Here is a 26,101-nt window from a genome sequence, read left to right on the forward strand (position 1 = left end):
CTTAGATAATCAATTTTATGCTGATTATTGTACTTTACTGAAATATATTTTAGGATTACAGAAAGTTTGAAAAATGTTTAAAATAGCACCATATCTAGGGGCAAATTAAATTGAAACAAAGCTGGTGACCTAGTATTTTTATTTCATTTTTCAATACATCATAACATGGTCTTTTAAAGTGGAATTATATGCATTTTTCAAGTATTAATCAAGCTTAAATAGATGTGTATGTAAAAAAGGTGGAGGAAATTATAGCTTTTAACCCAACATACCAAACTCTTCCTGTCACCAGTACAAAATAATAAGTTTCCAAATATGACTTTTCTTATTTTGACTGGGGCAGTCTTAATTATGGTGGATAAATATGTCGTGCCGGTACCCGCTAAACGTCTTGTTTTCGCCTCGCCAACAAGCCAGAAGGACATGACAGAAATCAACCATCATACCTTATTTACTTGTGTTTCATGGAGAACATTCAACTTTATTATATTTTGATATCCACTTAAGCTAGTACTAGAGTTGAGAAGGGTGTTGCACTTTTCATAACTTTCCATGCTTCAATACGCTCAGTTAGTTATGTCGAGACTACTATAACGTTGCTTGGTTGCATTTCATGCTTCAATACGCTCAATTGTATCGAGACTACTATAACTTTGCTTGGTTGCACTCCATGCTTTAATACGCTCAGTTGTATCGAGACTACTTTAACGTTGCTTGGTTGCACTCCATGCTTCAATACGCTCAGTTATATCGAGACTACTATAACGTTGCTTGGTTGCACTCCATGCTTCAATACGCTCAGTTATATCGAGACTACTATAACGTTGCTTGGTTGCACTCCATGCTTCAATACGCTCAGTTGTATGGAGACTACTATAACGTTGCTTGGTTGCACTCCATGCTTCAATACGCTCAGTTGTATCGAGACTACTATAACGTTGCTTGGTTGCACTGCATGCTTCAATACGCTCAGTTGTATCGAGACTACTATAACGTTGTTTGGTTGCACTCCATGCTTCAATACGCTTAGTTATATCGAGACTACTATAACGTTGCTTGGTTGCACTCCATGCTTCAATACGCTCAGTTGTATCGAGACTACTATAACGTTGCTTGGTTGCATTCCATGCTTCCAAAGGATCTTTTCCCCGCCCGCTTAGCTCAGTAGGGAGAGCGTTGGTCTACGGATCGCGGGGCCAAGAGTTCGATCCCCGGGCGGGGCGTATGTTCTCCGTGACGATTTGATAAAAGACATTGTGTCTGAAATCATTAGTCCTCCACCTCTGATAATTCATGTGGGGAAGTTGGCAGTTACTTGCGGAGAACAGGTTTGTACTGGTACAGAATCAAGGAACACTGGTTTGGTTAACTGCCCGCCGTTACATGACTGAAATACTGTTGAAAAACAGCGTTAAACCCAAAACAAACAAAACAAACAAAGGATCTTTTGAATGATTTTATTTCGTTTCCTTTTGTCAGATTTTTGTTATTATCTATCTTCATTATTATTTCAAATAACAACTTTAGAGTAAATATCTGATTATAGGCAATGTATAATTTGGTATGTAAAAATGTGCAGTTTTAGTACAGTCATTTCAGTTATTGCTAACATTTATCATCAACACTCAAACAGTTGTACAGGTTGTCATATAACATTTTCTTCCTTCTTCCTTTATATGAACTCCTTTGTCCTTTTTCAATTTTACACGCATGTTTGCACATAATAATCAACTCATCTTTCCTATGCGGACTCAATAGAATATATCGTCAAGATAGTTTGATAAATCTGTTGGTTTGGTGAAAATGTAAATTTGTATTTGTAAAATTCGTTTAGTTCGTCTGCAACCCAATGTGCTATGAAAATAGACGCAATTCAAGAAAAACGTTTGAAGGACATAATTTTATTGAATTAATGTTAATTCGTTTTGAAACTAGAAACTAGTACAACGAAGTCGAAATCGTTCGTAAAGTATATTTTGTTGAAATAAAACTTCTTTCAGGACTTGAAAAATATACATAGCTTTCTATAATGAAAACAGCAAGTTTCTTTTCGCTCTTGAAACAAAATGGTCACGTTTTACTATCATTGTCTGGAATAGGCTGTCTGGTACTATCTTTGTTTTTGATCGCGTCGTCTAACAGCGAAAGTGATCGGAGGTACAACGAGATATTGGATCATCTTGCAGAAATGAAAAAAGGAGGAGGTTCCATGAACGCAGACATTGCGTTAAAACAGGTAAGATTCTTTTTCTTTACCTTAAAAAGGCATGAGTTTACTGTTGTCAAAGTTATGAAAAGCGATAAAAACGTGTGTTAACTGAAAAATAAATTATTAGTATTTAGAATGATTTTTTTAAGGTTAAGAAATAAGGTATATAGAATACATATTTTGAAGTAAGTAGTATTGTATAATAGCGCTTTTGGCGTTTTGACCCCATTTTGACCTTAACATTTGATCAAAACTGACCAATGCTGACACAGTACCAAGGGTACTGCGAAAACCTTAGGTTTGATGGACCCGAGTCCCCGGGAGCTGGAAGCTCACACAATTAAAAAAGCATTCGGTATGGTCAATTAAAAAAAACTCCGGTTTGATGACAAGGTCCACTTACACAATTAAAAAACCCCACAAGGTTTGAATCCAGGGAAGAAAACATATATTTTATATAAAATATATTTCATTAAAAACCCGGAAGGAAAATTTAAACTCCACACTGAAAAAACAATTTACAATAGTTTTTTCCTTATTGGTAATTACGGTGTATAGGATTTACAACGCTTGCTTTATGAATGACATTCCCACCTACTTTTAAGTCAACCAATGAAAATGTATTGATTTCCACTTCCGCATCTAGAACATTCGAACTTTCGTTTACGTAAACAAGTTAAAGCATAGCAAAAGTTCCTTCTAGGGCACATCTATATAAATATAAAATGATCATCTTGTAAAAGTTTGGTTGCAATGTCTGTTTTATACTGTCAAAAAATGTCAGGTAAGTATTTACGTTAATTATTTAACATAAATTGTTAAATCCAACAACAAATTAAATCTGTTACCACTTTCAGTAGAGTAAATACGGCAATAGACATTGACCCGGTCATTCCTAAACGATTCCATGCGTGAATTTGTTGCGCATAGTTAAGAGGGTCGCAATGGGGTTTGTTTTCACATATTAACCATGCATTTGAAGGTAACGATAATATTCAGTTGTTCACATTTAAATTTGCTGATATATGTCTATCTGGTCGACAGAATGTACATATGTTATGTTCTTCAAGAATAAAGGAAATAAAAGAATCATGCAATCAATCCTCGGGTTTAGTAATATGTAATCCATGGAACGCGTTCAGTAAGACAGTCGCCTCAATTAGGAAAGAATAGTTTAACGTCAGAGGTTATTTCTAAGGTCACGGAGTTTAATTGGCCAGCTTGTAATTACAACAGCTTTCGATATCAGTAGCTCAGTCAAGTGTGACTTACCGAATTAAAATATTCCATCTCAAGAGATGGAACAATAAGCAAACAAGTTTGTGTTGTTGAATTATACAACGGAAATAAGTGGAATTAAACATCTAAAATGTAAGTTTAGCTTTTAACAAGCTTTAGAAAAATAATTATGTGTCTAACTATTTACCCACCGCTTGAATATTTTAATATTGGTGTAAACAGTTTATTTATACGTTGCATAATACATGAGTTGAGATGATTTTTTAAAAGTTATTTTGTTTATTTCGTTTTAGGAGTATATAAGAATTGTTAAGAATCTAACCGGATATTTGAAAGAAAAATATCCCAACAACCCTATATACAAACACGGAATTCGTTATACTGTGGAAAATTTAATGGACTCATTCAACAGTATATCTGGCATCCAGATGAATTACAACGTCAATATGCAAAACCTCATGAAGAAAACGATTGCTTAAAACAAAATATATCTGAAAATACTACTAAGATAAACGAATTACAACAGCAATTGGAAAAACTTCAAGAAGAAAACGTTTTCACTCGTTACTTGTAATCACTCGAGCGTAGGAATGTTTCACAATTGCATACGTGGCTGAATATCATAGATGTTTACTTGTTACTTGTAATCACTCAAGCGTAGGATTGTTTCACAATTTTCTGCAGGATATTAATCTGATGTTAGAAATATCAGTTAATGAGACATGAAATAGGAAGTGATTGTTTGTTCATTATGTTTTACATTGTTAACTCTCAGTATTTTATACAATAAATCATAAATGTTTATACCATCTTGTAACATTTTTAAGAGCTGGTCTTATAGCAATGGTAACAGAAACTAGATGTGTGTCCCTAGGACACAGGTGCCACCACTCCTGCCATGGTTTAATGACTCAGGTTAAACAATTTTAAGATGTTTGCAACACAAGCTTTTAAGAACCTTATGTATATTTTTCACTTAGTTGGCCATAACTCTGGTCTAGCTGAGTAAAATCCTAAAGAGAACACTTCATAGGCTATAAAACAATCCTCTAATGTTTTATGATTCTAGGTCAAGTACATTTTAACATACATGTTTCACAAACATTATTTAGTAAGTCTGAACAAGAAGTCTGGTCTTGTGTAGTGAAATAATGACTGTAGGTAAAATATTTTCGAAGGTGCGTGCGACAAAACATTAAAATGACAATTTTTTCCTAGGTCAGGGGCCATAACTCTACAATACTGAATGGATCCGGACGCGAAACCCCAGGTGCACAACTGTACATGCTAATGTATTCAGAACGGGGATCCCGTGCGATCGGAAAAAAAGATTAATGGCGACATATACCAAACTGTTAGACCATGTCTGAGTGTCACAAAAAGACATGTCGCTAGTCCGAGTTCCACGACTGGACCGATCTATGACGTCATCAATATGGCGGCCAAGTATAAAAATATAACTTTGCGTAATTCATTATTTATTTATGTTACACAGCAAAACTGGATCTTATCATTTCTGGTTTTCCATCCTAGAATATGTGTTGTCAATGTAATAACAATATTGAAGTATATAAACAATTAAATAATGTGAAATAATAAAAATATATCTTACACACCCACATTATTTCAACATATTATTTTCTTGTTGAATATATTTGTTTGATATATGCTATACCATCAAAATATACGAATATCATCATATTCCAATACTGCGGTAGCTGTTTATGTGTGCTTTATGTCTCTGCTACACATGAACCGCACTGTACCAATTTGCTGACCCACCATTCGTATCGTGTTGAACTCTACAATGACCTTAAACATTCGCACTTAATCAAATGCAATGATTAGAATTCCTGCTTTTTTCTAACGTTTCTTTCCCGATAGATATGTCTTATTTTGATAGAAGCCTTTCAGAGTTAGGATTAATAGTTTCCATAGGATCTCAAAACATTACTGAACAATAATGGAGTCTTTAAACAATAAACTTTCAATGTTACACAGTTTGGATTGTTATTTTCATTTTAGAATAAGTCGGTCATATTAGCCCAGTTTGTGAGAAGGAAACTTTTCATGATGGGTATCACGATTTTGTGAGGAAACATTTGCTATCGTCTGGCATTCTGAGAAATCCTGAAAGTTCTGTGATAATTTTGTCAATTGTCAAGGGCTGGCACAACATTTGATAACATTTTTGGAGAATTTTCATAACAGTTCTACGACAGAATTCTTGCTATCAAAAGTGTCTTTCTTGAAATCACAATTGTCAACAGCAAAGAACATATGGCGCCCATTCGCAAAGTTTCTTGGAATATAGACAACCTAATTAGAGAAAGGTTAATAATAGCTATCTGATTCTAATGGGCTAAGAGTAGTCTACATAAATATATAACCTGTGTAAGAAGTATTTTAGTTCTATACTACTTCTTGATGTTTAATGTATGATACACCGGCTGCAACCTGTAAATGTTATTAGTTATAACCACGAAAAGTTGCAGTAGGTTTGTGGATGTATGCGTGCATGTAAGGGTCTAGCACATACGATTCTGTGACGAGTTGGGAACGTGACTGTCCTTGACATGTTTAAATTGTCATTCATGCTTTCCGCGGAAGGACCCAGAATCAACTAACGTAGATAACATTCAATGAAATAGGTATGGACTTCCAAATAAGATCTTGATTATCATGGTCCTGTAAGTACCAGCCTTAGGGATGAGAATCATTTTACCCTAAAGAATTTAGCTGTAGAGGAAAGCTATTGTTTGTAAATCTTTCCGTCCAAAAACTGATTTGCTGTTTCATCGACAATAGTTTGGATTATTCGTGTTTAGTGCCGAATTTAGACGTATTTGAAATATTGTAAGACTTTTTGATCGCCGTTTGTAATTTTTCACCCACAAAGCATTGGCCTCTTTCAACAACTAATATTTGCTATTGCCTGTCTTGACAGAAAACAAACAGGCTTTATTCTACGCCCGAAGGGGGCGTATTATATTATGACGCCGGTGCCGGTTTGTCCGTCCGTCCGTAAGCAATTCCATGTCCGCTCTATAATTCTTGAACCCCTTGAAGGATTTCGAAGAAAATGACATAAATGTTCACAAATATGACTCTTGTTTCGTGTCCGCTCTGTAACTCTTGAACTGCTTGAAGGATTTACTAGACACTTGGCACAAATGTTCACCAAATCGAGAGAACATGCAGAGTGCATGTTTCAGATGGCTGGCTTCAAGGTCTAGGTCACACTTATGGGTCACATGTCATACCTTCGGGGGCGTATACTGCTCCGCATTGCGGTGCCCTTGTTTCCTAAAAAAATCATTATAACACTTCTAGTTAGTACAAGGTGCGTTTGTTTATTTTCAGTCACATTTGACTCTATTGCTTTTGCAACAATAATCGTTTCGTAAGTTATTATAGCGCGATCCATTGTATCCCTACTGACGCTCTATCAATCTTTACAAGATGCAAAATCAATCTATGTCAGAGAAATCGCAATCATTATATTAAATGCATTCTCGAATGGTAGAAAAGACTGTTGCATATACACTAGGGCTCATTTAACCACTGTATGTTTAATGTATCATACCCGTACTTAGTTTCCATGTTGTGTTAAGTTATGCTACTGGAGCTAAGTGTTGTTGTGATCAGACATTTTGATACATATTTACAGAAGATATTAACGAACATATGTTAAAACACTGTCAAGAAAATAATATATATAAATATATAATTAGAAGCAAATTTGTTGATGTTTCATACAGCGGCTTAAACATTTCTGAAATGATTGTAAATGCTTCTCAGACGTCAGTTTTCACTGAATGCTGTGTATATTTTACGGAAGAATGATATTTGATGGTTAAAGGGTTTGACAACGACACATCAATTTGAATGGGTCAATAGCGAAGATACATGAATGTCACAACGAAAAGTAGAAAATAACTTATAAATGTCAAAGATGAATTAGATATAGTTATACTCTTTTATTGTATAGTTATGTCCAGCTGTGTTAAATAGCAAGAGAAGAGGTCACTAGAAAGCAAAGCGTGCACTCATTCAGAAAGATACATGTATAATTATATTAAAGTATATTAATATACAATTTTGAAGGGTCGTGATTGTGCTTTTGGTTATAAGTTTGTCTAATCTATTATTACTGTTTTCAATTATGTAAGATTATTACTACTAGATAATTATTAACAGGTTTCTATTTTTGAATTACATATAATTATGACGCAGCATATAAATTACCTCAACAAAGCTTTTCCTTTATTTCACGTCCCTTTAAAGATGTACTATGCTCACCTTTTACATAAATATTTCATCATTGCAAATTGATCTAAATCTAGTAAATCCTCATTAAACATCTTTACCTTGGCTAAATATATAAACTAACTGTGTATACTGCAATGATAAATCACAATTAAATGTCTGTAAAGTAACAACATTTGTTTCAAACAAACTTCTAGAGTTTTAGTAGCTCAATATATTCATACTGTGTTTACTTACACATTAATTAGCATGTAGTTTTTAAACCTTACACACCGCCTTTCATACTCACAAACATGGTTATTTTATAATTCCATAAATGATATGCGATAATTGTTCATATATTCAGATATGAAATTTGGGCACAAGATATCTTTAATATTGTATAAATGACGCTTTTTTATTTAAAATAAGATAGTGCTAATGATTATGTATGTATACAATGTAAACTACAACAAAATTCACTTTCAGCAACAAAAGCAAACAACAATCAATCATTTGAAGATGGTGATATATATATATTTTTTTTCAAAAATGGCCGCCATTTTGATGACGTCATAACTCGGTCCAGTCGCAGTATTCACCCTGGCGGCATGGCTTAGAATGAACTGCAGACGTTACGGAACAGATTGATATATGTCGCCATTAATCTTTTTTCCTGTAAACTTTGGTGACTCTAGGTCAAATACTTTTGGAGCTACGCGCGACACAACATTAAAATGACCAAATTTTTACTAAGTCTTTGCCATAACACCTACACAACTGAATGAATCCGGACGGCAGACACGAAACCCCAGATGCATAATTACACATGCTGACCAACATTCCTGTAAAGTTTTGTGACTGTACGTCAAATACATTTGGAGCTAGGTGCGACACAACATTAAAATGACCATTTTTTACAAAGTCAGGGGCCATAACTCTTACACGACTGAATGAATCAGGACGCAAAACCCCAGGTGCAAAACTACACATGCTGACCAACATTCCTGTAAAGTTTTGTAACTGTACCTCAAATACTTTTGGAGCTAGGTGCGACACAACATTCTCGGAAGGACGGACGGACAAGAGCAAATCTATATGCCCCCACCACTCATGGGGGGCACAAAAAGGACAAAATTATATGTCTCCCATTATGGCCTGTCAGTGGTGACTGTGCATGTAACTTGCATTTATTTTCAGTATGGTTTGAATTTGAACTTTGACCTATTTGCCAAACACTATAGTGGTCATCTACTGAACATAGGCATTCATGCTAAAATGATGGATGATCATAATAAGTGAAAGTGTTCTCAAGCTTATATAACCTGAATCACTCTTTATCTAATTGTCAGTGACCTTTAACTTTGATCTACTGACCCCAAATTATTCATCTGTTATGATTTAAAGCCTGATGACCATGGGCAAAATTACCATTCAGCTTTCCATAATAAAATATTTCAGTCTTAGGGTCACTGTGATATTGACATTTCACCTACCAACCCCTTAAAGAAAGAGATCATCTACTAAACTACAATGAATTTTGACAGTCATAAGCTAAAGCATTCTGCTATTATTGATCAGTTACTGCTTTCAGTCTTCTCTATATTTTGTGTATAATCATAAATTCCATTTATTGCCTTCCCTTTCCAGTTATTGAAGGCCAAAAATGAGATATGACCAAATGCTAACTATTACTTTAGAAAACGAATGCAATGTATTTTCAGTTAAATACACAAATGATATTAGAATTCATATAATTGTGATACTTGACTATCTTATATGAAGTTAAAGAAAGGAAATATGGAGCTAGTTCCAGTCATAATTATGCAGCTTACTAGAAGACTCTAGACTGTATATATCAGCCTTTTTTCTCATAACAAATCACAATTCTAAAAAATATATATTTATCATATAGCTGCATCATACCTTATCAATATTATTGCCGGTAAGTATTTATTGATTTATATTTGTAAGACCATACTATATTAATTATTATCCACTCCCAACCCACTATATTTATGCCTCCCCTTACTATTTTTAGTTTCCAAGATCATCTATGGAATATTTCTATAAAGAATGTTATAAATTATTAACTTTCAGTTATTATTGCTTATAATCAAATCCATTTGACAAAAATAACTATTATAATTATGTCATTTTAAATCCTCATTAAAGCAAAATAAAATATCTGATCTGAAATAAAAAAATAAATAAAAAAAACTTCCTTCCCCTTGTGAAGAAAATTTAATCTAGCAATTAATTTATGATGGCCCCAGATACAAGTTAGGAAAACTATACAATGTTATGTATATTCTGCTATTCCATGAACTTGTGAAAAGTAACTGCATAACTTTTCATAAGTTCTGTTGCATTTATAATAACTTTTTGACAGATGATGGCCACTGAATGTATCATTTTCATTTTTCAAAAAGCAAGATATTTACACAGAAACAAAATTTATTACCATTTAACCTGACATATATTATATAACTACAAGCATTTTATATAAAATAATGATGTAGGAATGTGATAAATTACACAGTTTGATAAATATTTTCATAAGTTATTAAAAACACTTGATTATCAAGAATTTAGAATTAGCATCCACACTGTAACTTAAATTGAAATGTAACACGGGTAGTCTCTTTCAACACTGTAACTATTACCGCCAAGTAAATGTTACAAACATGAATATTGGACTTTAACATAAGCATTAGCCATTTCTCAGTAAATGTGTATTGTGCAATTATTTATTCCAAGTATGTACTTTCTGATGCTCCAGCATGCACCTCCAAATTCATTGTCCATGGCTGTTTTCAGCCTAGATAGTATACCTAGAATGAAAGAAATAAAAAATATCTTTCTGTGTAAAAAAGTGTAAACATGTTGAAATGTAGATGCAAATTACTAGAAAAAGACTTAGTGTCATGACTAATTGAAATGAAATATTCAATCATAAGGTTAAAAAGAGAAATCAAACATTCAAAATACTTACAAGTCCATAGAAAAACAGCTTAATCTTTCAACATTTTGGGAAGCTGTATACTCTGGTCTGTAATGTAATATAAAGCAACTTCAATGATAAATTTTTAATATATCCTTTTGAAATGAAGTTACTGAAATATTGAATTTTGTTATGACATATATTGAAATCTGTCTGCTTTTGTCATAGTTGATAGAAAATTGATTCTGAATCTTGTGCAGAAACAAATATATACCTACATGAACTATCTTCTCATCTTTATAAAAATAAAAATGCAAGGTACAATCTGTGTGTACATCGGAGCATAATTAGTGTTTTGAAGTTTTATTTATCAGATCTTCCTTTGGTAAATCAATTCCTCAGTTACAGGTTTTGTAATTTTGTGAAAGGCAAGGAAAAGAGTTCTTAATTACCTTCTTATCATACTTGTTGTTTTGGGGCATTCAATGCTTCAAGACATACAGAAATACTCCCTGAAATAAAAAAAGTAAAATAATATTTTATGACATAACCAATATGCACAATTGTGTGATTCTATGGAAGATTATTTATGCAAAAATTCTATTATTGTATTTGATCAAACGCTTTATGATTAATGACAACTATTATTGCATTTGGTAAAGTGCTTTATTGTTGATGACAAACGCATGCTACATGTTGCAATTTAGATCACTTATATATGGATATAAGTAAACCAATTAATGCTTTAAATGCCAAAATCCTTAGTATCTTATGTATAGCTTCATGATAATTTTTCAAAGTATTTTTTCTAACGCCAAGTGCCAAAAGAGAACTGGTAGTCATTTACTTGATTTGGGCTATTGGAGACTAGTTAAATGTTAGCAAATACGTTCTCTCATTGTTAATCAACTGTTTTTATTACAGTTATTACATGCATACACTGTAATGTCATTAAGTACTTGTGTAATGTCAAGAGAGCAACGATTTCTGTATTGCGCTTTATGCTTATTCATATACGTAATTTCATGTCTTCATATTTTGTTAGCTGGGTCCATTTTCGTTTAAATGAAGAACGATAACTCCAGCTTACTTATTTGAGAATACAGTTAATAGCTGATCCCTTCAAGAAACTCTCGTAGAAAGAGGTAGCCGGGGTTATTAATAAACCCGGCCCGACCCAAACCACAGAAATAGCCGATTCCGATTGTACGGAAACCACCGGAAACTTACGGACGGAAGGCTAATATAATTACGAATGGTGATACCGTCATCTTTATCAAGGCCATTATGTGTATTTTATTTCATTATTACAAAAGTAGAAGCAAAGTATTTGATATTGATGATACGTATGTTTGATGAAGTATTGCACTTGACATAAGCGAAGACCTAAAATAACAAGATATTTGAATCACACTCAATCAAAGAAGTAATACGTTCGGCAGTCGATGTGTCATTTTGTGTACCGGACAGACACGAGATAGCAGTTTGCAGGATACTTTCAACAGAACTGGACAGGCTAGTTAAATGTACGTCGTTATTTCACACCTAACGATGTGACATAAGGCGAAGGGGTCTATACCGTGCACTGGAAGTATTTATAAAATTAGGTTGCCCGACCAAGATAGCGTTTTAGCATATTAAGTTTTAATTTAATGAAAATATCTTGTCTTAGGGAACATATGAATATAAACACTCTTATATTAAGGTTGTCAAAGATTTGCATTGGTAAGTACACATTTTGCGAAAATTAACTAGAAATGTAAGTTTATGAAATTATTATTATACCCCTTTTGCCTATCTCGGTTGCGCAACCAAGATAGATCGAAAATAGATGAACTACGAAGCTATGCGCTGTTTTCATACTTGCCATTTGTTTCAGGTTGTTGAAGTATTCAAATTTGAATATAAAACTAAATAAACTAATAAATTATATCAAAATCTAAAAACACAGTCCACTTTTTACATTTTTGTTCATATTAAAGGGGGGCAATTACAAAATTTCATAAAAAATATCAAAGTAAACATTTCCAGAAGAGGTATAACTTTATGTAATAGAAAACTGAAAACAAAATATCACAAAATGTTGCTCAAATGATAAATCATATGATTTAGCTTTAAACAAAACCGGGTGATTTTGTATGGAGATGATACCCGGAGTTACAGTAAGTTGTAGAAATGAATGAGCTGGAGTATAAAATATGAAAGATTGGTGGCAAAGTTTCGAACCCGGACCCCCCCCCCCCTTCCACACCCCGAAACATGTCCGCTCAGTCTGTTTAAAACAAAACAATAAAAAACGGTAAATATCTAATACGAATAAATGGGAGGGTAGTGATAGCAATGAACTTTCATGTTTTAACAATTTACTGCTAACGTTAGTTTTGTTTTTAGATTATTTAATTTTTGATTTCTCTTTCTTTTATATTTGAAATAATACTAGCATATCTTTTTAACACAGAATTAAAAAAAAACCGGTCCGGTCGGACTACGAACTATGCTTTTGCTATATGCTTATACAACTATTCACACAATGTTAACTTTTTTGTTTTTAAAATGAACATTTTAAAGCATGGATTACAAATGTGTGCAATTCAGATGTTAAATTATTATACCCCACACAATGTCCAATGCACTTTTCCCATTCGTTTAACTTGAATAATATATCATAAACGTTTTTATATCTCGTGCGCAAAATCGTTATTTTCAATTTCTGCGCATGTGATATTATACAATAATTGCCTTTTGGTGAGGTCGATATGAGCCGCGCCATGAGAAAACCAACATCCGCCCAGTCTGGTCAGGATCCATGCTGTTTGCTACGGTTTCTCTAATCGCAATAGGGAGCGGTGGTCTAGTGGATAACGTGTTGGCCGCTCAATCCAGAGGTCGTGGGTTCGAGCCCCACTGGGGTCACGACCATGACTTCTCATATGACACCAGTACTGGTTTTTCCAGGAAGCGGACTCGAGAGTGGTTACAATAAGCTTGAAGCTTTCATCAAAATCGAGCTAAAACAAATTTGTATAAACTAAAAACTAATCGCAATAGACAATGTTGGTTTTCTCATGGCTTGGCTCATATGTGGATTTATCGGCCTGATAAAAGCAATATCAACCTCGAGCGAATTTATCGACTTGATATCGCTTTAACAGGTCGATAAATCCACATATCGACCACACATAAAAACGACAATTGTTTTATTATCAAATCCAGCCTACTCATAAGTATAAACATTAGATACAAATGTCTGCAGCCTTAGGTCATCTTTCGTGGTTAATTGTATACGACGTCGCATTGTTTTAACGTAATAACGTGTGGACGTCACAGCTGGAGGTCAATATGAGTGTTTGGCTCCGCCTTCGAGAAAATACGATTTTTTATCGTTGAACATGTGACTACATCTAGAACAATGGAAAGGACTATAAATATAGATTTAATGATAAAAACAATAATTTCATATCACATGCGCAACAACGCTATTTTGTTTTTCTGCGCATGTGATATTACATTTCGTGTCTCCCTATGAGAGATCGATACTTTCGTACTGATTAAAAGACGATGCGCTTATTTATACATAGGGTTAAATTACTTTATCTTGTGTTCATACATGTGTGAACCCGGCCTATTTTTTGTGAAAAAAGAACACACTACTTAGTCATTCCATTTGAAAACATATAGGTTTTAATGGGCCTGCTATACCAAATGAAACATAATCACTTTTTGGATATAATGGAAACCCAAAAAATAAATCAATCTCCGTAAAACAGAAACGTCACAACTATATATATTTAGGGTTGAGCTAAAATGTGATTTCTCGACGCGATTTGCGTAAGGAGTTTCAGTACAATGCAATATCGGGTGAAGATCAACTTTTACTATTATTTAAACAAGTTATGAAGGATGCAACTTGTTTCTGGAAAATCCCGCTCATTACACTTTCTTTACCGTAAAGTTGAAAAAAAAATTGTAAGGTTAAAAACTTTTCTGAGATGCTTTATGGATTTGGCCACACATGGGCAGTTTAACAAACCAATTATAGCTGAAAAATTACACTCAGATCTTTCGTAAAAAACTGCAAACTATCGTACAATTACTCGGTATATACAAAAGAAGAGCAACAGTTTTATTTGCATAATACAATAGGTTTGGTTCTACCAATGAAAAACTCACAAAACGTAAGGTCTCAGAATGCGACAGCATTAAAGCTGCTCAATATAGATCCAAGTACAGTTCACTTCCGGTGTGGTCACGTAACCATAGTAAAGTAAGCAGTGTTAGAGTAAATCGTCTGCAGTACATTGTGATATTGATAAATTTACAAAAAAAATCTTAATGAAGAAATTTGTGAGATTTGAAGAAACAACATCCGTTCAAAGTTGTATTTTGCTTTTTCGAGACTTATTTGTAAATTATGATTAGCGGGCTCAAACGATCCTTCTGTTGTTATTGTATCAAAAATGCGAGCACTAGCAAACTGACTGAAAAGGTATTCTGTATACAATATATATCAAATCAACCTAAATAAATTGCAAAGTTTTGCAAGATATGTCTAACCATTGAAGTTTAATTTTGAAGTATCTAAATTCATAATCTGAAAGTGTAGAGCATTGGTAAATATCCAAACGAACCTTAACAAGTTCAAGTTTACTTGGTCTTTTTCACGAAACAGTGTGAATCGTTCTGTATATTGAGTGCAGTTAAATGGTAATTTGTTCCCATTTAAAAGATTTCTTTTTCGCGTCGAGTTTGGTTCACCAACTAATGTGAAATACACTCGATGACTGCTTCCTGGAAAGTAACCAGTACTCGCACCGAAAGAAGGGACTGTTGGAGTCACGGTCAAAATCCGCTGACAGGATTCGACCCCGCGACCTCCGGTTTACGAGACATCTGTACAAAAATGAAAAAAGGTAAAATTTGTATCTCGATTCTACTCTATATAGTTTTGAACTAATTTGAATATAACTTAAGTATTAAAGTCAGTTTATTCAGAGATCACTTGCAAACTTAAAATATATATATATAAAACATTATAGGAACCTGCCGAATATGAAATCGATTATGCCACAAACTGCAATGTACCACAATATATTCAATTTGTGACTTTCATCGTACGTCAATTCAGTCGACTAAGTTCAAGAGATACTCAGAATCCTGCGTGAACAAACCTATCTCACTATTTGTTTCTATATATTTGTTTTATGGTCTTTGAGATTTTTTAAAAACTTTTTAATAAAAAGTTTTAAAAAACTGCTCATTCTATTTTCTAAAAATTGTCAGTGATATTAGAAATTATTCGTATTCATTTTTTTTGACATAAAAATAATTTCCGTAAAGTCTCATTGAACAAAAAAGTATAAAAAATCCTGCCTTTTTACTACCTATTTTTTAGGCATGTTACCGGACACAAAGAATTATTTAGGCTTTGGGAATGCACAGGTGAAACAAAAACTCTTTGAGGCCCGAGAGGAATTCCTTTCTTCGAAATATAACAACTTTTTGGACAAAACGTGATTATAAGATAGTATATAATGATAACGATACAAAATATCGGGAACTAATTAGAAGGCTCGTCAAAACAACGCTATGTATAACGATTTCCTGTGTACAAGTTTACAAATTATATTAAGACGTTTTTGCAACCAGAAAGAACACGCAGTTTTAACCCATTCATCAAAGAAGTTCCTCGCGGCGGGCATCATAAAGTTCAGTGTTTTTTTTTTTTACTAAATTCTAAATATGTAAGTTGATATCGACACGATATCATTCGTAATTATATTAGCCTTCCGGCCGTAAGTTTCCGGTGGTTTCCGTACAATCAGAATCGGCTATTTCCGTGGTTTGGGCCGGGCCGGGTTTTATTATAACCACGTTTGAACGCGCTAAATTTAGAACCGGAGATCTATCTTACTTTCATTTTCACATTTTTTTATTTTACGATTATGACATTTTCTGTAAGTTTTTTTTCACATGGAAGGTACTCTATATGTTGTTTGGATAGATTGTAAGCAAGTTAGTGAAAAAACAATTTTTATTTTTAAAACATACTGGCAATTTAAAAGAACTTGTTCGTTGTTGTTCCTTTATAGCAATTGAACAAGCCTAGGGATCAGTCCTTATAATTTTAGGACATGTGGCGCCCCTAGCGTTAAAATTTATCAAAACTTGCCGGTTCCCGGCTTCGTTGAAGTCAAGGAACTTAGTGTATGGTGGATAGTGCATTGTCGCTGTGCCAAGTGTCGAAATTTCTTTTTTTCCTATTTAAAACTGTAATTAATGCAAACGCATTATAGAAGAGCTACTTTACAAAATCAAAGTATGGTCATACATGCAAACAGTTGATTTATTCTGTGCATCAGACTAATAGAAGTATATGCATGCGAACATTTGATATAGAGCTATGCAGGAAGTATGTTATCAAACACCAAGCATATAGTGTTTATATTCATCAAAATTGCGTTACATAACATACATTTGTCTACAATCATAAAGCATTTGACCAAATGCAATAATGTTTGTCATCAACAATAAAGCACTTTACCAAATGCAATAATAGTTGTCATTAATCATAAAGCGTTTGATCAAATACAATAATAGAATTTTTGCATAAATAATCTTCCATATGATTCATCAATTAATTTAATTACAGAGTCATATTCATAATGTTTCTCATATTTTAAATTAGAAAATATTTCAACTTCAGGTCTCTAACAAAATATTGAATATCTTACATGAAAATAATCTTAGAAGCTTTATTAATATGCCCTCACGTTTATAGATATAGAGCCACAAAACTGATTTAAAAGCAACTTTCTTGAATTAAAAGGTAATGTTCTGGCAGGTACATTTGTATGATTAGCATTCCACAGCAGCTGATCTTTCATTGTGTTATGAGAACAAGTAAGTCACACACCACAACTATATTTTGAGTCTCAGTTGATCTTGTGTTACTCTTGCAAAATATGACAAACATTTTCTTTTACTCTAGAAAATATAGGTCACAGAAATTTCAAAGAGATCATGTGATACACTGCAACCCTGGATATACAGAATATAGAATAGTTATTTTAAAGTGTTTATGCTTTCAGTAGAAATAAAGTAGGCAGATGGTAAGAACTGTGGAGATTAACTTGGGAGGCCATTAATTATCATAAGAAAAAGTGTGAAAGTAAAATTTTACAATTATCAAAAAGACATACCTTTTGACCACTGACCAGTTGAAGGCAAGTAAATAATAGCCTCAATATTCATATCTGAAATATAATACAAAACAAACAGTGATTAGTGCAAGACATCGCAATATGTCAATAATAATGATAATAAGAAACTACATTAATGGCCTTTATAATTTCAATCATATTCTGTTGACCTTCAATCATTCTTTTATAGCTTACTGCTTCATTAATTTCATATACAGTACATGTATTCAATGTGTACACACTGTTCATCAGGTTGAATCAGAAAAATAATGCAAAATGTAAACACTGTCACTGTGTTAGTAGATTTTTTGTCTTCCTACTGCAAATTATTGTGAGTGTCACAGATAACATTAACAGTCTGTACCGTTGTGCCACTTGTGTGTCAATAATTCTGCTCCATTTCCATTTAAATAGAATGGAATGAATACTTCCCTAGTTAATTTAACACAACAAAAATGGCATTTTATCTACTTACCTTAAAAATTCAACGTAAAAGGGTAAAATGTTGTAATAATTCCTAGATAAACAATCTACTTTCGTTTTCACATGCACATGTTGACAGCGGCGCCACCTATAATATTGCCTGGCAACGAGCACCTGGCTTCAAGGGAGGCCACTCTTATACGTGAGAAAGGCCAGACAAATAATACCATTTTTTCCAAAATTCATTTATTAGCAACCCTTGCTTCAGTTTCTGGTTTAAGGAAAATATTAAATAGAATTAACAAATGAAATAGCTGTATATTGTTAACTGAAGCAATGGTTGCTAATAAGCGAATTTTGAGTCTGAAATGGCCAAATTCAGCAATTTTAACGCGAAATGCCTGCACCGGTCGTACTCTAAACTCATTTTACATCAATACTGAGAAAGTGGTATTATCAAAAACGACATAGTTAGGTAGTTTAAAGTTTATTTTAGTGAAAACTGTCGATTTTCAACACTGTCATCGATCTTATTATTTTTCAAAAATTGGGGCCATCTGCCTATATAAATCCTACGTACGCCTTTAAATATGTAAAGCCGCCATGGCTGGTATTATTTTTGCTTCTCGTAAAATAGAGTTAAAAATTAGTTCAACAGCCCGATATAAATATTTTAGAGTTTTACAAAATAACAAAGCTGAGCCTATTTATAAATTCAAATTTATGTTTATTTTTATTTTTTTTAATTTGTTTCAATTAGTTAGCACAAAGAACTATAAAAATGTATTCTAAGTTTTATTTCTTTTGTTTACATTTAATATTTGAGAGAATACAACAAAATCATAATGCGAACACTTGAAATCTACTAAACATTCTTAAGTAGATATAAATCATACATGTATACACTTGTCCCAAATGAAAGAAAAAGAAGAAATATCCGACACTTAGCAATTTACTAACAAAGAAAAAATGGCATTCACAATGTAAGTAAGTAGGCAAGTAAGTAGGTGATAAGTAGGTAGTTAGGTATGTAGGTAGGTAGGTGTATGTAAGTATAGGAAGGAAGGTAGGTAAGTAAGTTAGTATGTTTTGTAAGTAAGTTACTAAGTAAGTAAGTAGGTAAGTAAGTTACTTTAATAAGTGAGTCAGAGTAAATAAGTAAGTGAATGAATGGTTACTGTAACAAACAATTAATATACCTACTTACTTAAATACTTATCGTATGAATTACAATGCATGATATGAAAGTCCTATGAATTTTAATATTTTTCAGCAATTTAAAAGAGGTAATCAAGCTGAAGACAGAAGAAAGAGGGATGTGGATGAGCATGAAAAACCGAAGCATGTACCTCATTTATATGAGTCAGGTAATTCAGATATATTTCAAACTGACATTATTTTATTCATATAAGCATTTATCATGGTATCAGTCCAAGTTTGTCAGGCGGGATTATATATGACTTATTAATATTATCAGGAACATACGAAACGAATACATTACTCCGTTCAAACAAAAAGACAATAAAGGAGACATTTAGAAATCATTCAACAAAGATTTTTGCATGCACTCTTGGATTAAATTGATTTCTTAGATAAAAGCAATGGTCATTTAATTTCAGAAAATTCCCCTGTGTTTGTCTCAAGTACTGTGGCAAGACTTGCTTATCACCCCTAATGTTCGGTGCTCCGTTAGGGCCAGCGCCTGCTCCCTTTGAACGCGAAACGCGAAGGTACGACGGCACGATGGCAAAGCGCGGCAGTACGATGGTGACAACACGACAGTACGATGGCGAAGCGCGATAGTACGATGATGACGGTCCGTCGTACTGTCGTACTTCACCATCGTACTGTCGCGTATAGGACTTAATCACCTGTACATATATGTCATAAACTGTAAATAAGAAATGTAAATATGTCACCTCCTAGAGTTTATTTATGTAATTATATATCGAAGGTGGTGCACTATATGTAAGATGGGGACGAACATCATGTCCAGACAATTATACAGAATTAGTATATGACGGTATGTATTTGCAGTTACACAGATACTTGGGGTTTGAACCAGCTAGAACCTTGCTCTGATCTAGATAAGAGATCGGTAGATGTATTTATGGTTTAACAAATGTGGATTGGCTTTGATTAAATGTTATTCTTGGAGATTTTATGATGTTGGTCCATGGTCTATGTTGTATTTGGCCAAATTGTGGACCAGGGCAAGGTCGTGGCTGATCCAACCCTAAGTATATCAGGATTTATGATTATAAAAATAGAAGAGTTAAAACAATTTTTCTTAGTTATTTCGCTTGGCTTACTTAAACTCATATCATAACACTGTGTTCGTTATCGGCATGTCAACCTGACAAACAGCCGAATTCAATATGACCGCTCAAGTTCCTATCCTACCAGGCTTACTACATTACTTCTTGTAATGCACCAGCAATGACTGTTTTAATTAACATGACGGGATGCTGTTTTGTTGTAGATAACTAGTCTATCGAACAATCTGTAGACCTCGTGTTCAAAATCCAGCGCGGCATCCGAGATCGCACTTCTCCATAAAACACTAGTTCTGTCTTCTCGAAAATTGTAATATAACTCAAATATGTTTATTGTTTAGTTGCAATCGTGTCATAATGAATTCATTTAGATTAAATGTACCGTTTAGTCAAACTGAACTACATTTTCCTACAGCAAACCTTCATCACAATCTTTCTGCTAAATTCTATATATAGGTATTGTGGGTGGATCTTGGCATGATCATCAAGGAGCAGCTACAAATTTCCAATGCTTGCCACACAACCCTGTCTGGGGCCGTTTCACAAGCAGCGCTGGGAATGCCTTCATGTATGGCGTGGAATATAATGATGGAATGGTTGGCATAATGGATTTAGTCAAGGTTGAAAACAATTTACAAAATCAAAATGTCCCATGTGCCGTTTGTCGAAGCAGTGTTAGAGTTAGCTCACTGATGGTTCCCGGGAAGAATGATTGCTTTGACGGCTGGTACCTAGAATATAATGGATATCTCATGGCTGGTCACCACGGCTCCAAAGCTGGTACTCAATACATATGCGTAGACGAATCACCGGAAGCAGATCCAGCCGGTTACAGGGACGAAGACGGAGCTTTGCTCTACAGAGTTACAGCTCAGTGCGGGTCTTTGCCTTGCCCGAGATACGTTCAAAACAGGGAATTTACATGCGCAATTTGCACAAAATAGTGAGCATTACGCCTTCCACTCACTGTATTGGAATGGGTAACTGTCAGTATAAATCACATAGTGGTTTATGTATTTTTGCCGGTATTCACGATCAAAATTGTTGAAAATAACTGATAATAATAACAACAGGCTGTGGATAGTAACGGCAATGTTTACATGAAGACCTCAAGGATTTTTTTATAAATGATAAATATGCTATAGAATCCAATTGTTTCAGATTTCTGCAATAAACCTATATTGCTTTTTTACTCGATTTTTAAATTAGAAGACAGTTTTATTTTGACCACTTACTTCGTTTAAGCACTATTATATTAAAGTCATAACGCTTGAAAGCGAAATTTAGTCTTCTGTCGTAAAACCGTTTCTTTACAACGACAACGATGTTTCTTATTTTTGAAACAGCGAAAGTGTTGATCATTACATTACTTGCTTTATTACCATACATGGTCTTAGCGGCTGTTCTTAATAATGGTGGATAAATATGGCGTGTCGGCGTCCTCTTAACGTCGTGTTTTCGTTTAAAATATGTCGAGTTTTCGTGCAGTCGTGTCAATCACATACATTATCTACTTGTTTTTCATAGAGAACATTCAATATTTCCTCTTAAGGTAATTCTGCACGTTTGATAAACCGGAAGTAACGGCGTTACGTCATTTATCCGGAAACGTAGAATAAAGCCTGGATTCGGTGTAGGCTGAACACCACTAAATCCAGCTGTTCTTTATTTCATATAAAATCCACTTACTTCATAACGGTTTTTTGACATTTTATAGCATATCAGATTTTCAGAGACTTATATTCCCATAAAGAACTAGATCGCTACTTAAGAAAAACAAAACAAATAGAAAAGGGGGTGTTAACTTTTATATAAGAAAACTACAGTTCGTTAAATACAACCCGCTGAATTTACTATTTTTCGCTTCTTTCAATTTCTCTTTTCGAGTCATTAAATTCTTACGCCGCCATATTTACCTAGCATGCGATAGGAACATGCCGATTTCAATAGAATGCAAAGTGATACATACTGTAACGCGGTAGGGTAAAAATAAGCACGTTGCTGCCGAGAAAATGCACTAGGAAAGGAAAAAAGATTAATACTATTTATATTTGGACTACTTGTGACTAGACCTGCGGAGGCTTACATTCTATTTAGTAGTGATCAGCCTATAAGAGAAAATTTTTGTTTGGTCTTTCCATGAATTTGCATTCATTATCAAGGTACACCTATTTTACAATGATTCTGCTTAGTTTTGGTGCAAAATATTGAGAAAATCTAGAGAAATGACAATTCATTACAGGCCACCCCCTTCCTCAAAAATACGCGAAATTTAGCACTGTGCAAACAGTATTTCAATTTATTTTACCTTATTCGTAGAATTTTTATTTAAGATCCATTTAATCGTTACAATGATTGTCATTTTCATTCAGAAACATGCTAATTTCAATAATATTTAGACAATTGAAGTGCAAAAATGCGAGAAAAGACATTTACTAGGTTCTAAAACGAACCAAAAACACAAGAAATTTAACACTTTTCAGCCATTTGTTACCGTTTTACATCATAAAGAATAGATTAATTGCATTTCCATTCATTTTGAGGAGTTTCAGAAAATACCATGTATTGCCCCCTTATAGGCTGAACACCACTAAATCTAGCTGTTCTTTATTTCATATAAAATCCCCTTACTTCATAACGGTTTTTCGACATTTTCTAGCATATCAGATTTTTAGAGACTTATATTCCCATAAAGAACTAGATCGCTACTTTAGAAAAACAAAACAAATAGAAAAGGGGGTGTTAACTTTTATATAAGAAAACTACAGTTCGTTAAATACAACCCGCTGAATTTACTACTTTTCGCTTCTTTCAATTTCTCTTTTCGAGTCATTAAATTCTTACGCCGCCATATTTACCTAGCATGCGATAGGAACATGCCGATTTCAATAGAATGCAAAGTGATACATACTGAGACGCGGTAGGGTAAAAATAAGCACGTTGCTGCCGAGAAAATGCACTAGGAAAGGAATAATGATTAGTACTATATATATTTGGACTACTTGTGACTAGACCTGCGGAGGCTTACATTCTATTTGGTAGTGATCAGCCTGTATGGTAATGGCAACAGGTGAGTAAATTGATTACAACGGCAACGTTACTATCTTTCTAAAGTTAAAATATGATATTATAACATCTGACATGTTAAATAATTCCAAAAAATGTCTCAAAATCATCTAGAAATGCGCGGATCTCTTTAATCATTGGCAAATATCTCGAAACAAGCACACGGACCTGCACATTTTATTTCACCATATTATAAGCCATATGTTTATGTACAACTGTGAGAGGTTCCATTAAAATATTCATTGTAGAACAAATTCTTTTCGCGAAAATGTTGTCAAAGTTGTGATTTTCCCATAGAATCCCATTTAGGTCCAAATTTTTCAAATCCGTCTAGCAAAAATCGAGCACACCTTTTTCTACATTTTAGAAAAAATTTTGATCCGAACGTGCAGAACTACTTTAAGCGGGAAGAGTGTTGCACATTCCATAACCCCTCATCAATAGGCTCAGTTATATCGAGACTTAATGTTGCTTTCAAGAGAGAGAGAGAGAGAGAGAGAGAGAGAGAGTCTTCGGCATAGGAAACAAACAATCGTTTACAAACATATATAATAAAACAACGGCATTACTAAAACAAAATAATTGTTTACAAACATATAAACATATATAATAAAATAACGACATTACTAAAACAAAATGAATGTAAGTTTCAGTTGAGAAAAAAATAAAACTAATTAAACCATGACATGCTTCCAATACCAAGGATAACACAATAAAGCGCCAGCGCTTATTTCCATTGCATAGGTCCTTATAGTATTGGTGACATGACATAGAGAGGCAAACTTAAAAGACATTGACATAAAACTTAGATAAATTTGCATATCACAGGTTGAAATGTAATTATCACAACTAACTGAATTCAATTTGTAGAGACAAAAATCTAGTGGACAAATTTAACAAACAAAAAATATCACAGAAATACTTAATACTGGTTAAGCAATACCAAATTTTTGAGAAGGCACAACTTGCAAATCGCACTGTAAGCATACCAAGCATCTTTCAAAGATTTTATTTCGTTTTGTTTAGTCGTGTTTTTTTTTGGTCATTATCTTTCTTCATTATTTCACGTATCAACTTTAACAGTAAATCTCTGATAATTGCACATTGTTGATATATAAAACCTTTATATAAACATGTATATAAATGTACAGTTTTAGTACAGTCATTTCAGTTATTGCTAACATGTGTCATCAACAAGTACAGGTTGTCATATAACATTTTCTTCCTTCTTCCTTTATATGAACTCCTTTGTCCTTTTTTCAATTTTACACGCATGTTTGCAGATAATAATCAGTTCATCTTTGTCCCCATGCGGACTCAATAGAATATATCGTCAAGATAGTTTGATAAATCTGTTGGTTTGGTAAAAATGTAAATTTGTATTTGTGAAATTCGTTTAGTTCGTCTGCAACCCAAGGTGCTATGAAAAGAGACGCAATTCAAGAAAAACGTTTGAAGGACATACTTACATTGAATTAATGTTATTTCGTTTTGAAACTAGAAACTAGTACAACGAAGTCGAAATCGTTCGTAAAGCACATTTTATAGAAATAAAACTTCTTTCAGGACTGGAAAAATATACATAGCTTTCTATAATGAAAACAGCAAGTTTCTTTTCGCTCTTGAAACAAAATGGTCACGTTTTACTATCATTGTCTGGAATAGGCTGTCTGGTACTATCTTTGTTTTTGATCGCGTCGTCTAACAGCGAAAGTGATCGGAGGTACAACGAGATATTGGATCAACTTGCAGAAATGAAAAAAGGAGGAGGTTCCATGAACGCGGACATTGCGTTAACACATGTAAGATTCTTTTTCTTTACCTTTAAAAGGCATGAGTTTACTGTTGTCAAAGTTACGAAAAGCGATAAAAACGTGTGTTAACTGAAAAATAAATAATTAGTATTTAGAATGATTTTTTAAGGTTAAGAAATAAGGTATATAGAATACATATTTGGAAGTTCTGTAAACGCGATGAAAAGTTTACATGTACTGATTTCAAGAGTACATCAGACATAGCCCAAACGAATTATTTGGTATAACTAATTCGGTCCGAATAAATATGTAACTTTCAGTTCCATTTTGTCATATTCTGTAAAAACAGATATCAAATATTGTAGCACTTATTCTTGGTCTTTATATAAATATAATAACTTGACTTCATATGCATGCGTGCATTTTAAGAGAATATGCGATGCTGAAATGCTAAATTTCTTGTTGTTTTTTCCCCATCAAAGTATCTCGGTAGAGAGCTTTCCTATATATTTCATTATTACATATTTAGTCCTAATCACTGAATGGCTAGAATTCACTAAATTACTCTATTGTTAACTCGCGTCTTTTTTCGAGTAATAACATCCGCAGAATCCCCGAGGGATAGGTCGGTGCACAAGCGTGTTATCGTTTCTTGAATAAAACACATGGAAATATAGGATTATAAATATAAAGGCATACTAAAATACTTTTTAAGACACTAACCTTCCGGCTTCGGCAAAAGC

General features: G+C 33.6%; 2 protein-coding genes and 1 long non-coding RNA gene across 6 annotated transcripts in view; 2 read left to right on the top strand and 1 right to left on the bottom strand.

Moving 5' to 3' along the window:
- Positions 1-1,711: 1,711 nt before the first annotated feature.
- LOC123553877 (uncharacterized) lies at positions 1,712-21,728 on the top strand. 2 transcript variants are annotated; one of them, XM_053548708.1, is made up of 4 exons: positions 1,715-2,236; positions 19,536-19,629; positions 20,217-20,285; positions 20,995-21,728. In XM_053548708.1, exons 1-4 carry the CDS (start codon positions 2,030-2,032, stop codon positions 21,480-21,482), a joined length of 858 nt encoding a protein of 285 aa, XP_053404683.1. In that variant the 5' UTR covers positions 1,715-2,029; the 3' UTR covers positions 21,483-21,728. The 2 variants fall into 2 exon arrangements, with proteins under 2 accessions (XP_053404684.1, XP_053404683.1); XM_053548709.1 differs by lacking the exon at positions 20,217-20,285 and having other exon boundaries at positions 1,712-2,236.
- Positions 8,045-18,649, bottom strand: LOC123553878 (uncharacterized). The gene is made up of 5 exons (XR_008371811.1): positions 18,315-18,649; positions 17,840-17,893; positions 11,093-11,152; positions 10,692-10,748; positions 8,045-10,530 (listed from the first exon to the last, which is right to left on the bottom strand). It is a non-coding gene; the product is annotated as an uncharacterized LOC123553878 (long non-coding RNA).
- A 3,023-nt stretch (positions 21,729-24,751) lies between the features above and the next one.
- LOC123553879 (uncharacterized) overlaps positions 24,752-26,101 on the top strand; it is a 59,690-nt gene continuing 58,340 nt past the window's right edge. The window contains exon 1 of one of the 3 annotated variants that reach the window (XM_053548712.1): positions 24,752-25,406. In XM_053548712.1, coding sequence (XP_053404687.1) covers positions 25,200-25,406 — 207 coding nt within the window. In that variant the 5' untranslated portion in view covers positions 24,752-25,199. The remainder of the gene's footprint in view (positions 25,407-26,101) is intronic. The other 2 variants (XM_053548710.1, XM_053548711.1) reach the window with 2 other exon arrangements.

The sequence above is a fragment of the Mercenaria mercenaria genome, chromosome 7, assembly GCF_021730395.1.
Source record: "Mercenaria mercenaria strain notata chromosome 7, MADL_Memer_1, whole genome shotgun sequence".
In the NCBI taxonomy this organism is placed as follows: Eukaryota; Metazoa; Mollusca; class Bivalvia; order Venerida; family Veneridae; genus Mercenaria; species Mercenaria mercenaria.